The 14,588-nt window shown below is 55.8% G+C and overlaps 6 protein-coding genes across 6 annotated transcripts; 2 read left to right on the forward strand and 4 right to left on the reverse strand.

Annotated features, from left to right (window-relative positions):
- Positions 1 to 62: 62 nt before the first annotated feature.
- Positions 63 to 1,022, reverse strand: PHSY_006840 (potential guanine nucleotide exchange factor; the record flags this gene model as incomplete). The annotated part of the gene is made up of 1 exon (XM_012337437.1): positions 63 to 1,022. One exon carries the CDS (start codon positions 1,020 to 1,022, stop codon positions 63 to 65), a length of 960 nt encoding a protein of 319 aa, XP_012192827.1.
- Positions 1,023 to 1,192: 170 nt separating this feature from the next.
- On the forward strand, positions 1,193 to 2,079 carry PHSY_006841 (hypothetical protein; the record flags this gene model as incomplete). The annotated part of the gene is made up of 3 exons (XM_012337438.1): positions 1,193 to 1,239; positions 1,566 to 1,669; positions 1,754 to 2,079. The coding sequence occupies 3 exons, from the start codon at positions 1,193 to 1,195 to the stop codon at positions 2,077 to 2,079; spliced, it is 477 nt and encodes a 158-aa protein (XP_012192828.1).
- A 190-nt stretch (positions 2,080 to 2,269) lies between these two features.
- Positions 2,270 to 3,400, reverse strand: PHSY_006842 (hypothetical protein; the record flags this gene model as incomplete). The annotated part of the gene is made up of 1 exon (XM_012337439.1): positions 2,270 to 3,400. One exon carries the CDS (start codon positions 3,398 to 3,400, stop codon positions 2,270 to 2,272), a length of 1,131 nt encoding a protein of 376 aa, XP_012192829.1.
- A 459-nt stretch (positions 3,401 to 3,859) lies between these two features.
- On the reverse strand, positions 3,860 to 6,561 carry PHSY_006843 (potential pheromone-regulated membrane proteinPrm1; the record flags this gene model as incomplete). The annotated part of the gene is made up of 2 exons (XM_012337440.1): positions 3,860 to 5,425; positions 5,527 to 6,561. The coding sequence occupies 2 exons, from the start codon at positions 6,559 to 6,561 to the stop codon at positions 3,860 to 3,862; spliced, it is 2,601 nt and encodes an 866-aa protein (XP_012192830.1).
- Positions 6,562 to 8,635: 2,074 nt separating this feature from the next.
- Positions 8,636 to 9,781, forward strand: PHSY_006844 (serine-threonine protein phosphatase; the record flags this gene model as incomplete). The annotated part of the gene is made up of 1 exon (XM_012337441.1): positions 8,636 to 9,781. One exon carries the CDS (start codon positions 8,636 to 8,638, stop codon positions 9,779 to 9,781), a length of 1,146 nt encoding a protein of 381 aa, XP_012192831.1.
- A 334-nt stretch (positions 9,782 to 10,115) lies between these two features.
- PHSY_006845 (likely protein kinase) lies at positions 10,116 to 13,709 on the reverse strand (the record flags this gene model as incomplete). The annotated part of the gene is made up of 1 exon (XM_012337442.1): positions 10,116 to 13,709. The coding sequence occupies one exon, from the start codon at positions 13,707 to 13,709 to the stop codon at positions 10,116 to 10,118; it is 3,594 nt and encodes a 1,197-aa protein (XP_012192832.1).
- Positions 13,710 to 14,588: the final 879 nt, after the last annotated feature.

A 14,588-nucleotide genomic window follows, 5' to 3' on the forward strand; every position in this document is an offset into this window, starting at 1 on the left:
TAAACCCTGCGCTGCTGGACTACTCCTGCGAGACGATTGAAGACGACTCATATTGCTTGGAATCACGCCGTTGGTGCGGCACTCGTCGAGCCGGCAGGTGCAGCCGTGGCCGATGCTCTGATGCCCTGAATGATCTTGAGCTTGTGTACACGCGGTATCGCATCACGAAGGTACTCTAGGTGCTTTGCGTGCAGCGCTGCTTGCTGTTGTGCTCCTTCTCCGCTCCACAGGCGTCTTCTATTGTCTGCACCGTACACGACCGTCTGATCCGGAAGCTCCTCCCATATCTCCTCTGCTTCAGCCTGGGTCGAGTTGCGTATTGATTCGCCCTCCGCTTGACTCTGCTCTTCCGATGCTGTTGGTCTGTCCTTCAACTGATCTTCGTCAAAGATCGCGGCTAGCTGGTCATCCGTGATCGGCCTAGGCAAGACGATACAACCCGCTCCAATCACGCTGTACGACCCGATCTTGACATTCTGAGCCACCTTGCTCCTCACCTCGAACGTGTTGTACGATCCCACAGATGCTGCTTCGATGCGGCAGCCCACCTCGAACAAGTTGTTGTCGCCGATCTTGATGGGAGTAGATCTGCGATTGACGATGACAGCCGTCTCTTCGATGATGCAGTTCGAACCAATCGAGATGGGTCCTTGAAGAGCGAGGATGGTTGCTTTCGGATGTATTACGGTGCCGCTGCCGACCGAGATCTCGCCTCGAAGGTCTGCATCCTGTGCGATGATGACGCGGGTTCCGACGGTGAGGTTGTCGCGCCTGAAGATGGTGGACAGTGTGGGACGTTGCGGAACACATTGAAGGGCAGAATTGACAAATTTGAGGGGGAAGTCGTGATCGCCGGGGTCGGAATGCGAAAGGTAAGCATCATGTGTCAGTGTCTGCGGGATTAGTCGGACGACGCCTTCGGTGACAGCAGAAGATCGCGGTGGCACGTCCGTCAGCATGCCCTGCCTCTGCAAAGCTCGAAGGAGTGACATGGTCGCAGCCGCGCGTCGGAGCCTCTGCATGGTGGCGAGAGATGATGGCGACGGGATCGAACTCGCTAACGAGGCATCATGAACTTACAGTGGTGCCATTGTGGGCTTACGAGGTCCGTGCGACGTTCGCGCTTGAGGTGGGTCGTTGTTGGCTCTCGCCGGCCAAGCGGCTCAGCCTGCCCCGGTCGTGTGCGCTTGCGATGCGCAGAACAATGGCGATCCTACGTGACTGTAGCGAGGAGATAAGGTGGGGCCATGTGATGAAAGGGACAGAGGGCGGGACGATATGCATGCATGCTTGTGCACCCTTTTTGTTCTTCCGAGCAAGTGTTGGTCTCGACACGACTCATGACATCTCTTCATCGGAAGCCCGATCTCAAAGATCTGATTCGCGATCTTGCTAAATTGACTCGAGCGCGAAGTTGGGTTGGCTTGGAAATTTTGGGCACAGACAGCCAACACCATATCTCACCTCTTCCGTTCGTCCACGATATCACCGTTCCCTTCCGCTCGACCGCCCTTCTTCGAACACGCACACGGCATCGACTCGCATTACAGCGTCTCATCTTCTAGTCACCTTTCGACTGCAACACAAAACTCATACTTAGCAAACATGGCGTCGGCAGCAGGATCCAAGTTCCAATCATTCATGAACCACCCTGCGGGGCCAAAGACTGGTGCGTACTCAATCCCTTACCGCCCCTTTCCATGCTCTCATTACCATGGAGCTGACCCTCTCTGTCTCTTTCCCTTCTCCACAGTGTTCTTCTGGGCACCCCTCATGAAATGGTGTCTGGTAGCCGCCGGATTGAAAGACCTCTCCCGTCCAGCCGACAAGATCTCCGTCCCGCAGAACGTCGCCCTCGCCGCAACCGGCATGATCTGGGTGCGCTACTCGCTCGTCATCACGCCGGTCAACTACTCGCTCGCCGCGGTCAACTTCTTCGTCGGCTGCTCCGGTCTGGCTCAGCTGTATAGGGTGTGGGATTTCCGAAGACAACATCCGGTGCAGGCGGCGGTTGCGGATAAGAAGAACGAGGTCGAGGGCAAGATCAGCAAGGAGAACCTGCCGATGACGACCAAGTAGATCGGAGGTCAAAGGTGGAGATGAATGAGAGAGGGGGAAAGGTAGAAGAGGGTGGTGCTGGAGTCTTGTGTCTCATCGCTTTGTACCATACACATACACACGTTCGACCAGTACACAGTCTTGCGTTTTCAGTGCGAGAAGGCGAGATTTGCGATTCCGTTTCCCACCATCTATTCTACTCCCGCAGCGTCTATATGTTCGTCGTTGGCAAACCAGCCTGGACAGTCACATCCTCGACCGGCGACACCCCCGTCACCCTCAACACCTCCTCCACCCCTCCTTCCACCCCCTTCAACGCCTCCTGCTCCTCCACCGATCTCGTCAACATGAACCCAGCGTAACCCAAAGAGTTGATCAAAAGGTTCCCCACCTTTCCATCCTCTCGTTTGCCGTCCAGCCCATCGTACTCTTCTTTCGATCGGGGGATGAGATGCATCGCCCTCTTCGTAATCAACACGTTGAACGCCGGTCTTTCCCTCTTCCCGCCCTCCTCACCTGCGAACATCCTCGCTCGGAACAGAGCGTCCAACAACCCCATAAATTTGTTTCCGACGTACCTCTCCATCTCACCTTCGTTCTTCCTCATCGCAGCCGTTGGTTCCATCAACACGACGAAATGCTGCCAAGGCAGCGGCAACGCGTGAACACTGCTCTGCTCCTTCCCATCTCTCTCGATGCGTTCCAGCAGCGATTCTACGGGAATCTTGTATTCGCTCTCTACGATCTTGTCCTGCTCTTCCGCAGTCAACCTCCCACATTCGATCGCATCGGATCCGGTGGTGTCGAGCGGTGGACATTGGACAAATTGCAAATGACGGTGCGGTTGAGATGCACCGGAAGTCGTGCCGCAGTTGTAGAACGCCAGCAACTCGGTTTCGCCACGATGGGTGGAGACGATTCGATAGGCGAGCGAGAGTGTGGCTGGAGACGGTGGGAGTTCTTGACTTTCGAAAGTGCGTGTTACGAGGAGAAAGTGCTGTGGGACTACGCAGAACTTGTTGAGCAGGAGAACATGGTCCGGGCCCAGATCGGTGACGTGAAGGTTGGGGACGTATGGTGGGGCGAATACATCGGACTTGTTCTGTTCCGGTTTTGAGGTCTGTTGCGTTGGTGCGGTGTCGGCGGACTTGGGCTTCTTGAGAAGTGCGAGAACGGTCCGAATCTGCCACGAGATGCCGGTGGACTCGGATTCTTGAAGAGTGATCTTTTCGGATGGGTAGAAGAATGCGTCTCCTTCGGCGATCGCCACGTCAAACTTTCTCTTGACGATCGAAGCGAGCGACTTGAGGTCAGCGTCTGGAATCGACGCTTGCGAAGACATGCTGGCTGTGGATCCGGATGAGGGCGGGGTGAGAAAGGCTCTAGGGTAAACCCGTGGTGCTCGTGAAGCAGCTGGAGCAGCGCGGGTGAATGTCGGAGAGAGGAACGGGAGCAAGCGATACGACTGGAGCGCTTGCATCAACAGCCGAATGAGTAGGGTCTAGATTCTAAAGCGTCTAGATGGAGAGACTGGCACGAGTTGTGGTGGAAAGAAGAAGCGTCAGCATGGTCCATGTCGAAGACCAACACTTTTCATCGTCGCCGCAAAAATGGCGCGGACAACTCCACATGTTAAGACCGTCCTCCAATTGGCGCCTCCCAATTTCGGGCTCAGGCACACCATCACCATCCGTTGTCACGAACCATCGATGCAGTGGATCCGGGACACAGACTTGTATCACGATAAGCTCTTAGCAAAAGTGAGCGGATGATGTTTGCTGTAGGTTCGAGAGGCAAAATGCTACCAAGCATAGAAGGAAATCGATTGTGGCGAGCCCGCCCTCTTCTGCGGGGACGGTCGAGATGGAAGCACCGAAGCATTGGCAAAGGCATAGCTGCTCTCCGCTACATCTGTAGCGTGAGCCACTTGAGGGTGACCAGAGCGTGTCAGCTCGATGTCTGAAGCCCTGTCATCCGTGCATCTATCTTGCTTGGTTCCTGCTGAGGTCGGTGGAATTGGACTTTTCGACCGCATCCAATCTTGCATCGGTCTCAGATCGAGTGTCTCCCTGAATCTCTCCTCTTTGCCCCTATGCATTGAGACATTTGGCGCAGAGAGATGATGCCCGAAGTTAGGTGCTGTAGGCGAAGTCACCGGTGAACAGCCGAATAAGCGCTGGAACCGATCTTCTCCTCTTTCTGAGACTTTTCCCTCCTCGACTGGATTCGCTTTCGCGATATTCGAAGACTTGTCGTCGACGTGTGAAGCTAGGAAGGAGAGCCACGAGCTGTGCTCGTTAGTCGTCGGAACTGCTTGAGGCGGAGCTGCGTTATTCGGAGACAAGACGGTGTATGGGTCTGAAGAGGTCGCTTCCCGAAGCGGAGTGGGTTGGCGTGGACGATTGGGTGGGTCGGTGGTGAGCGAGTGGTGGATCTGGAAAGGATAGGAGATGCTGTCTTTGGTGATGTGAGTGCGAGCAGAGTGGTTGGAGTGAGGTATCGATGCACGGCGGTTGGCACTGTGAATCTCTTCGGACTTGTCAATTGAGCCGAATGCGTTTTCAGGAGTACGAGAAGGCCCTTTGAAACGACTGAAGCTTGGCTTTGGCCAGCCAGACCACCACCGTAACACCGTCGTCGAAGGACCGGCTTGAAGACCGTCTCTGAGCTCTTTCTCCTGTCCTTGATGACCAACTTGCTCGTCCTTACCATCGCCATCCTGCTGACTCCTCTCCACCGCCATAGCGTACAACACGACCAGCACACCGATCAAAAGCAGCACCGCGTAAACCCCAACCAGCGCTCCAAACATCACCATCTCCTGCCTCAAATGCTTCTCATACTTCTCCATCACTTTCCCCACCACCCCGCTCCCCCCACCTCCACCATCACCAAGCATTGCCTGCCTGACCGGTCTCAACACCGCCTCCTGCTGGTCCTCCTTCAACATCAACACATCTGCCGGCACCATATCGAAATCCACATGCGCGTTATCATGGATCCACGTCAACGTTTTTTCGATCCCAGCCACCTTTTGACCCAACATGCACTGTACAAACGTCTGCAGGGGCGCATTGAAAGGTGTTCCTCCGAAGGTGGTCGTCAGGGTGTCTGTGATACCGTCGACGAACTGGTTGAGGGTAGCGTTCATGGTAAAAGTGGTTGTATTTACCCACGAAAAAACATGGTTGTTGAGTTCGGATTGCACTTGGAGGATGACGGTGTTGGCAGAGTTGGAGTAGGCGAAGGAGGCGTTTCGCATGTGATCGTTGACCAGGTCGATGACGGAAGAAGAGAGGTTGGTGAGCGAGGTATCGATGGATGAGGTGTAGTGATGAGTGAGGCGTTGAATGAGGAGGATCTGGAGCTGGACAGAGATGAGGCCAAGGATTCCGGTGAAGATGCAGGCGAGAGAAGCCGGGTGTGTGAGGAAGGAGAGCAGCCAAGCAAATCGATCTTGTGCTCTACGTGTGCGGATGCCGACTCGTTGGCAAAATATGAGCGAAAGTGCGAGATGAGTGGATGTCGAGAGATGGTCAGGAGTGACATGAGGTTTTCGGTTTTGAGGATATCTTGGTTGTCCTTGCTGTCGCGTGCAGAGCCAGGATCTTGATGCTGGGCTAGCCAGACACTTCGCGTCATTTCGACAGCTTTGAGCTCCCTCTGCCACTTCCACCACTCCCAGCCTGCGCCGATCAGCATGACCACCATCGCTACGAGCAGTAACATTACCAACCCCCACTTGGCTACCCCTCGCAAAGCATCACCCAGCTCATCCAAGGGACTGGTATCGATACGATCGCAAAAAGTGACGTTCTGCTTCTGTGGCAGAGGGAAGACGGTATGGTTGAACTGAAAACTGGCCAAGGTCGTGTTCACCTCCCTTCTCATCTCTTCGAAAGGCGTCTCGATCAACGCATCCATCGTCTGTTTGAGTTGCTGCAGAGTTGGCAGTGTGGCATTGAGCTTGAGCAGACCATCCTGAATCTCGTGTGGTAGCGTGATATTGTTCAACGCAGTCAAATTGGGTACGGCGATGTGTGGGACGTTGACATGTTGACCAAAGACCCCAACAACATCGTTGATGCCGCCTACCGCAGTCGTCAGAATCGTGTTGACACCCGAAATGGAGTCCTGGATCGCTGCACGAATGCCTTGCGCCGCAGCAGTGATGGCTTGAGAGATCAACTGCACCGCTTCGATTACCACCGCTAGCGCTCCGCGTACGAGGAGCTCCATGAAGCACGTGAAGAGCGACTTGTACAAATTGACGATGTAGGAGAGGACTTTTTCGATGGCGATCATAGATAGGTCAAAGACTCGAGCCGCGCCGTGGACGGTGGAGGTGACGGATTGGGCGAGCTGCGCGTTGGTGGTGGAGGCGAGAAAGTGCGGGAAGGAGGCTGCGAGGGAAGCTGTTGACTCAGCTGCATTGCAAGCGGATAAAAGGTTGTATTTGGCAGACCAGACAGAGTCTTTGGCGTCGTTGGAGGAGGTGAGCATACGAGTGGCGACGAAGAGGAGAGAAATCAGGGGGATGGAGATGGGAGAGAGGAAGAGTCGCGCTCGAAGACCGAGCCATGGCTGAAGGATGGACGGCTTGTGCGGTGAGCTGTCAGCTGCAGTGGTGTCATTGGGAGGGAAAGAATTCTGCGCATATGGCGGACTGGTGGAGTGACCTTGATGAAGATAGGATGGAGGAGCTTCTGTTGCGATCAGCTTAGATGACATTGCTCAAAGTGTATGTGACGTTGCTGATGGACCATGGCCAGGGGAAAAGAGTCAGACCAGGATCGTCGAGCATTGAGCTGAGCTTATAGAGGGCATGTGTCAAAGACTGCCCCACAATTGGCTTCAGAGGACTGCGCCAGCGACCACGCAGAGCCAAAGGCAGTGGACAAAGGGAGATACCCATTCTTCCCTCTCTGAATCAAAGTGTGAGTTCTCATATCACAAAGGGATTCGATGCCATCATCGGCGGCCGGCGTTGCCGTGTCTGGCGTCGAAGTCATTATCTGCCGTGCTTCCCTTTGTGTTGTGAAATGCTTTGTGTCACTGTTGGACAGCTGGCTTCATTGTGATTTTGACGTGGTGAATGCACGCGCGCCAAGGTACAAAGGGACGTTGTCGACTTTGCCTCTTCATCTCAGTCCCCTTAAACGTCTGAGTGTGTGTGCTTTCCGAGAAGGACAACACATCCTCCATCGATTGATAGAAGCGTTGAGCCGCCCGCTTGTGAGAATGTCAAGGCCGACCAACGTTGCTGGCTGTCACGTTTCTTGCCGCCGGCGAGCAAAGCTGGACCCTGCATGTACCTGCCGAATCGCTACAGCCGTTCGGGTTTTCAGACTCAGCTTTCGTGTCTTATCACTTCCCCTCCTACCTCCACCCCAAACCCATCATCATCTTCCATCGCTGCCGACTCGCCAAGCAGAGATGTAAGGATCATCGCTCGGCACAACGCACCAACCAATCCAGCCATGACAAGCAAGACCACCGTAGCACACCGCGATGCAGTGCGTTGATTTCACCCACCGCATAATCTGCCCGGCGCGGCACGTCGAGAAAGCCGCGCAGATGGTTCTGCACACGATCTGCTTTCATCGGTTCTTGGGCACTATCAAGCCAGCATACGTCAATGCGCTAGGATTGACTTTTGTGAGCATCAGACGTGTCAATCGGGCCTCTGTGATATGATCGTATACTGACCTGCAGCTTCCTTCGTCTTGTCAACTCATTAGCCCGCCATAGCAGACGCTCAGGTAGATCAGCTCATACGACACCGCGCATCTCAAGTGACCGCCCTGTCCGCCTCGGCCAAATCCGTCTTGCTCACCATCTACTTCCTCCATCCTTCGAGCAAGATACCTTCCGTGATCCAGTCCAGCTCTAAAACCACCGCTGCGGCAAACGAACCCCCCACTGACTCGAGTGCGAGCGATCAACCCTCGGGGATGATCCACACAGCAACCAACGCTGCCTCGTCACTCCGCTCCTGGGCTTCATCACGCAACTACCAATATGGCTGGCTCGCACACGCCTTTTCTTCGGGTGCGGGTCAGCCGAGTGGCACATTTGTTCCTTCACCTCCCGCGATACAAGATTCGGAAGGGCTAAAAGATCTGCATCAAGAGGCTTTCGAATGCTGGGAGATCGTGTTCGAAGTCAAACAGGATGGGAATGGAAAGGAGGGGATGAAGGAAGAGCTCGAGGTATTTGTGGATCGAGTGCTCGAGTTTGTGGGGGCCAACAAGTCGCATCTACCTGGCATCGCTAGTGCCGAGCTGTGTCCTTTTCCTATGCAGATTGTCGTTCGCAAGGTCCAGTAGCTGTTGCAGAATGCTGGCAACGAGAATACGAGTACTGCAAGCTTTGTGATGTGTGCATTGCCGGTACAGAAGTGCGGACAAGCTGAATGCAGATCTCGGTGGCGCGTGCGTGCATATTTGCTTGTGTCAGAGACCAACACTTTTTCACCAGCTGGACCCTGTATATTGGATTTCTTCCTGTCCTCCACCATCGACCCACCTCCGGTCCTCAATTCTCACTCGCACCTCGGGTGCACCGTCCGTCCACGATGCCCACGTTCTCCGCATTGAGGTTCGTCGTGCACGGCTTGTTCGCGATGACACTCTACTCTGGTTATCGGTACATGTACTCCTCGACTCAAACCGAACTTACGACGCTCACCTCAACACACACATCTGGATCCCTAGGCCGGGGTGTGACGCTCCCCGACGGACGCACCACCATCTCACGTCGAACTGTAGCCATCGCCGACCTTCACGGTGACTATCAACACGCCCTCAATGTCCTCTCCATGGCATCGCTCATCTCTTCCTCCTCTACATCCACACCACCAACCTGGACTGGAGGACACGACCTACTGGTGTCTACTGGCGACATTGTCGATCGCGGCGACGATACCATCCCACTCTACCGGATGTTCATGTCGCTCCGGTCTCAGGCGGCTTCCGCTGGAGGAGAGGTGAAGAACTGCTTGGGAAACCACGAGTTCATGAACGCATTGGGTGATTGGAGGTACATCACCAAAGGAGACGTCGATAGCTTCGGTGGTGTCGAGAAACGAAGAGCTGCAATGTCGGTTACTGGTTGGATCGGTCAGGAATGGTTGAACAACTACAACGTCACACACACCATCTCCCTTCTTCCCGAATCACATCCTCAGTTACCAGCCAACTATATCCCTCCTCGTATCAGCTTTGTTCACGGTGGAATCACACCCGAATACGCCTCCCTCGGTATCAACTACATCAACTCGGTCGGCAAATCCTTCCTCCACAAAGCCCTCTCCTCCACGGACCCAGAAACCTACCTTCCACCAAACACCACTCCCGAAGAACGAGACCTGTACTCGGAAAACGGACCTCTCTGGTACCGCGGTTTCGCCACCGACCCTGGCCCTCTCGCCTGTTCCAACTCCCACTCCTCCACCACTCACCTCAACGTATCCGCCCTCGTAATGGGTCACACTCCCAATTTCGACGGCTTCATCACCCGCTGCAACAACTCCATCCTCCTCATAGACACTGGCATCTCCCGCGCCTACGGCGGCCAACAATCCGCCCTCATCATAGACTTCGACCTCATCCCCCTTCCCTCCTCCCCCCACCTCTGGAATCAAAAACAAACCCTCACCGCTCTATACCGTTCCCGACCCCCCAAAATCATCTCCTCAACTTCCACAAACCTCCGACTCTAAGATCTCACCCTACACACAAACCGCACTGTTTCATATCGGTGACAAATTTTGACAAAAGAGCGTCATCTAACCAGTTGGTCCTAAACGAGTGTATCTAAACGAGTGTGTGTCGTGATGGATACCCCATCACTCGAGAGCTAAGAGCAAAACCCCAAAAGTAGAAAGATCGTGTCGAGGTCCAAAGACCAGAAAAGAAAAGAGCGTGTAGTGTGTGCGAGAATGTACAATACTGGAAAAACAGGAAAGTGTTGCACCGAGGTGAGGCCGCATCGGAACAAGGCCGCGCATTCGACATGCTAGCAAAGCACTTGGGTATATTAGTCGTGCGGCAGGATCAGCGCTGCGAAGAGGTTTCAAAGAACGTAGTGAAGCGCTTGATCTTCTTGAGTCTGGCCTGATGCTTGTTCTCCTCGCTTCCAGAGAGGCTCGGCGAGGCTGCAGAGCGACGATTCACTTCGGTGTTGGAAGAAGCTGAGAGGACAGACGCGCGACCACCGGTCGCCGAGAGCTTAGCGGCCGCCTGTTCAATCGCAGCGTCCTTCTCACTGTCGGCCGCGTCGCCAGCCGCGGTCGTATCGGCGTGCGCAACCGTGTTGACGCTGCCAGCCGCAGTCGACTCGCGCATTGAGGCTTTCGACCGCATCGAGCCCAAGCCTTGACCGTTGCGTCGCTTGCCTAGACGGTTGAAGGGACGACTCGAGGTCGACGAGTGGCTCGAAGAGGGTGGGATGCGCGAGGATTCTTGACGGCGAAGAAGCCGATACGTGTCGACAACACCGCGGGAGAACAGGTTGGTGCCTCGTCCACCATTGAGCTCGGACTTCAACGCACCATCGGGACCAGAGACCTCGACCATGTCCCAATCTTCATCTTCCTGATCGTCCTCACGGATGGCACCGTTGCTGGGACGACCGACCGCAGAGGGAGCCACCTTGCGAGATGCGGCTGACCGGCTCGCATACGAACTGGCGGGCGAGCTCTGAACCTGACTGGTGGAGTGATCAGAGTCCGAGTTAGTTGTAGTGCCTTCACGGCTGTGCAGTTGCACCGGTTCGCTGGACACGGCGTCGCCAGTCGACATGCCGGCGATCGAAGATGCCTCCATGCTGGCCTCGTGTTCGAGATGGGCGAGTACAGCAGCTGCATGACGTGCTGCCGTCTCGTCGTCCTCCTCTTCGATGATCGAAATATCGGCGGCAGAAGGCTGCGTAGAGATGGCTTGACGATCGACGACCGCAGGGGCCACTGTCGCTTTGGTGAGGACAGAGACGGGTGAAGGCGTCTGCGACGGATTCTTGGCGCTGGTGGCTGCAGCCTGCTTCACGGGAGAGCCTGGAGTCGTCGCCGAGTCGCCGGCAGCATCCTCCACCACCTGATCGGAGGACCGGATGGAAATAATCGACTCAGAGTCCTTTCGACCCCTGAAGGAGTATCCGTCGAAGATGTTGGCATGCTCCGGGGCTTCGCGATCGTCCATGCTCTGGTCCGGCGTGGTTGTCACAGTGGCACCTGCGGCCAAGTTGGCGTTGCTGTCGGCGGTCACCAAAGCCTCGGGATCACCAGCGCCATCCTCGCCAGCGGCAGTGGCCACATCGACGCTGGCGTCTTGCTCGTGCGCAACGGTGGGCTGCATCTCTAGGAACGTCTCGTCAAAGTTCTGCGTATCCGTCTCATTATCGGGATCGATGGGCGGAATGTAGGGCGGAATGTACCGCTTGTGGAAGATGTGGTCCCATTCGATCATGGAAAAGTAAGGGTGCTTCTTGATCCGTGGCTCCTTCATTCGCAGCTGCGGGTTCCTCTGCAGCAATCCACGCAGGATGCTTTTGGTGTCCTGATCCAAGACTCGATCCTCTGGGAAGACCAAGGGGTCGCGAAGCACCTTTGCGTACATGTCGGCGTGTGTGTCGGCCCAGAAGGGAGTGATGCCGGTCAGCATCTCGTAGAGCATGGTACCGAAGCTCCACCAATCGACTTCGTACGAGTACGCTTGACCCTGGAGAACCTCGGGAGCCAGATACTCGGCAGTACCGCAGAAGGTGGTGGTGGTCTCTCGCTCCTCGAGCCATCGGCTCGATGAGGATCTCGATGGGGCGTCAGCGGCATCGTCAGACGCCGACATCCAGTGCGTGGATCGCTGCTTGTTGACGCTTGTGCTTGAATGCGAGCGAGTTGGCGAGGTGGGGGGAGGCGTGACGCTGCCGATGGATCTGGTTCGGCTGCTAAACTCCTTCGACAGGCCAAAGTCGGAAAGCACAATGTGTCCGTCAGCAGCGATGAGCACGTTCTCGGGCTTCAGATCGCGATAGATGACGCCGGCCTTGTGAAGACCTTCGACACCCTCAACGATCTCGGCGGCGTAGAAGCGAGCGCGGTCGCGGCCGAGTCGGCCCCATCGCGAAAGTTGCGTAGCAAGATCTCCGCCCGGATGGAAGTCCATGACAAGGTAGAGGTTGTTGCGGTCATGAAAAGACCACCACAGACGCACCACGAAAGGATCGAGGACGTCCTTGGCCATACGCTTGAGCACGGCTTGTTCCGTGAGCGTATGTTGCAGCTCTTGGTGCGCAAGCACGTGCCTCTTGTGGATCGACTTCATGGCATAGAGACCGCGTGACGAAGAGTGGCGCACGAGGAGGACTTTGCCAGCGCAACCCTTTCCGAGGACGCGGATCATCTCGAAGTCATTGACGGTGACCTTGTTGGAGCCCTTGCGACGACGATGCGAGCGAACACGTTGACCTGCGGTGCTGTCGACTTCCTCGGACCCTTCTCCATTCTGCTCTTCGGGGATCATCTCGATATTGGTATTGGTGGAGCGACTGTCGTCTGCGACGCCTCGCTTGTCAGACGATGAAGTGTCTAGGGACCCTGCATGTGAGGCTACGGTAGCACGGCTGAGACGGCCAGCAGCGGCGCCGGACGCGCGAGATGAGTCGTCTGCCGAGTCAAGATCCAAGTCGTCTTCGGTGGGCCCGCCATCCGTCTCGAGATCGGACTGGGCCGGAGCGACGCCGACGTTGGTATTTCGCGGAGCGACGGAGGACTTGACGTGTTGAGCTAGATCGCTGCGGACTTTTCGAACACGGCGTTCAACTCGGACGCTCTGGAAATCGTCCGCACCGACACGCACGAAGCGCTTCCAGGCCTTGTGTTGACGCACAGCGGGAGTGTTGGCGAGCGCAGTGAAGTAAGTGGCGAGCTGGGTGGTGATCGAATGCGAAGCAAGTTTGGCGTCTGCACCCAGTGCAGGGGATAGCGGAGCCGATGGCGGTGGAGACATCGCGCCAGCCGAGTGGAGGTCTGTGGCAGGTGGCGTTGCAGCGTCTCCGGCCAAATTGGAGAAGTTGGCGCGGGACCTGGAAGCGCCTGGCGACAATGTGCGTGAGAGTGTCTGGAAGAACTTGCGTCCGCTCGACGAAGGTGCGGAGCTGGGCAGGTTGGGCAACGCAGGCAACGAAGTCGGAGAAAGGGAGTCCTTGATCTTTTGGTCAACCTCGGCGATGTCGATAGCGGAACGGATGAGCGTGAGGTTGTGGATGGGTGTGGCAACGTATAGGGTGTAGGAAGCAACAAGCTGCTTGTGTTTGCGGCCTTGACGCTTGTCCTTGGCTTCGGCAACACTGATGCTCCACGGACCATCCACGGATCTACCAAGGGCCGCAGCCGACGCGGGGTCTGTCAACGTCGAATCCAACTCGGCGCTTCGACTGTGGGGAGTGGCGGTGAGCGACGCGGGATTGCCATCCTCATCAAACATGCCGCGGATGCTGGTGCGATTGCTGCCGGACTGGCCGACGGAGCCATGTTGGCTGCCTCCGCGCGCCGAGAGATCTCTGAGACCAGCAAAGGTGCTGAACCTTTTCTGATTTGAGACGTTCGGGATGGCGTTGGCAGAGGTCGATGGCGTAGCCACAGTGGACGGCATCGTGAGCAGCTTCGACAGAGAGGAGTCAGCGGAAGCGCCGCAGAGTGATGAGCAGAGGGACGTGAAGAAAGGAGGAGAGGCCTAGACCAAACCTGACCAAAACACGTCGTTATTCTGACAGTGCGGGTATCAAAGCGCTGATTGCATCAAGAGACGAGCCAAGGAGGAACCAAAGGGAGGCAGGTGTTATTTGATCGACGGCGAGGGCGATCGGTGATGAGTCACTTGATGATGACAACAGCTGCGAAGATGGAGCGTTGGTGCGGGAACCGAAGAGGCAGGCCGAGATCTCAATCGAAAAGGCTGGAGAGCCGATGAATGCGCAAAGGCGCAGAGTATGATCGATGAGCTGTGGTTGATAGTAGTAGCAAAGAGGAATACAAGACGGACGCAAGGATGTGAAGGCGATGAGAAGACGAGTGTCGGGATTCGTAGTGTCGTGAGGGAGAGATTGTCGATGAGATCAAAGGGAGACGATGTCGTCGAAAAGGAGATAGGAAGGGCAGCAGATGGATGAAAGTGGTGCAGGAGAGAGGAAGATGGCTGGAGGTGGATGCGTGAAAGTGCAAGTGCAGGTGAGTGGCAATGTGGTGGTGGTGGTGATGCCTCGATGTGTGATGCAACAAAAGTGCAAAGTGAAAGGAAGAGTGCAGGCTCGAAGCACATGCAAAGCGTCGGAGAGTGACAAGAGCGTGGGGTGAGACTCTCAATTCTGAAGGTCGAGAGTGAGCGAGATACAGGCAGGCAGTCAGGCAGGCCTTGACTAATTTAACCAGCAACTCGACTCAGTCACGGACAAAATCGACACACGCATCCACACTTTTGACTTGACTTTGACTGTGTTTGGGCCATGAACAGGAAAAAAGGAAACAAAAAACA

This window comes from Pseudozyma hubeiensis (genome assembly GCF_000403515.1).
Source record: "Pseudozyma hubeiensis SY62 DNA, scaffold: PHS66, whole genome shotgun sequence".
NCBI classification, from domain to species: domain Eukaryota; kingdom Fungi; phylum Basidiomycota; class Ustilaginomycetes; order Ustilaginales; family Ustilaginaceae; genus Pseudozyma; species Pseudozyma hubeiensis.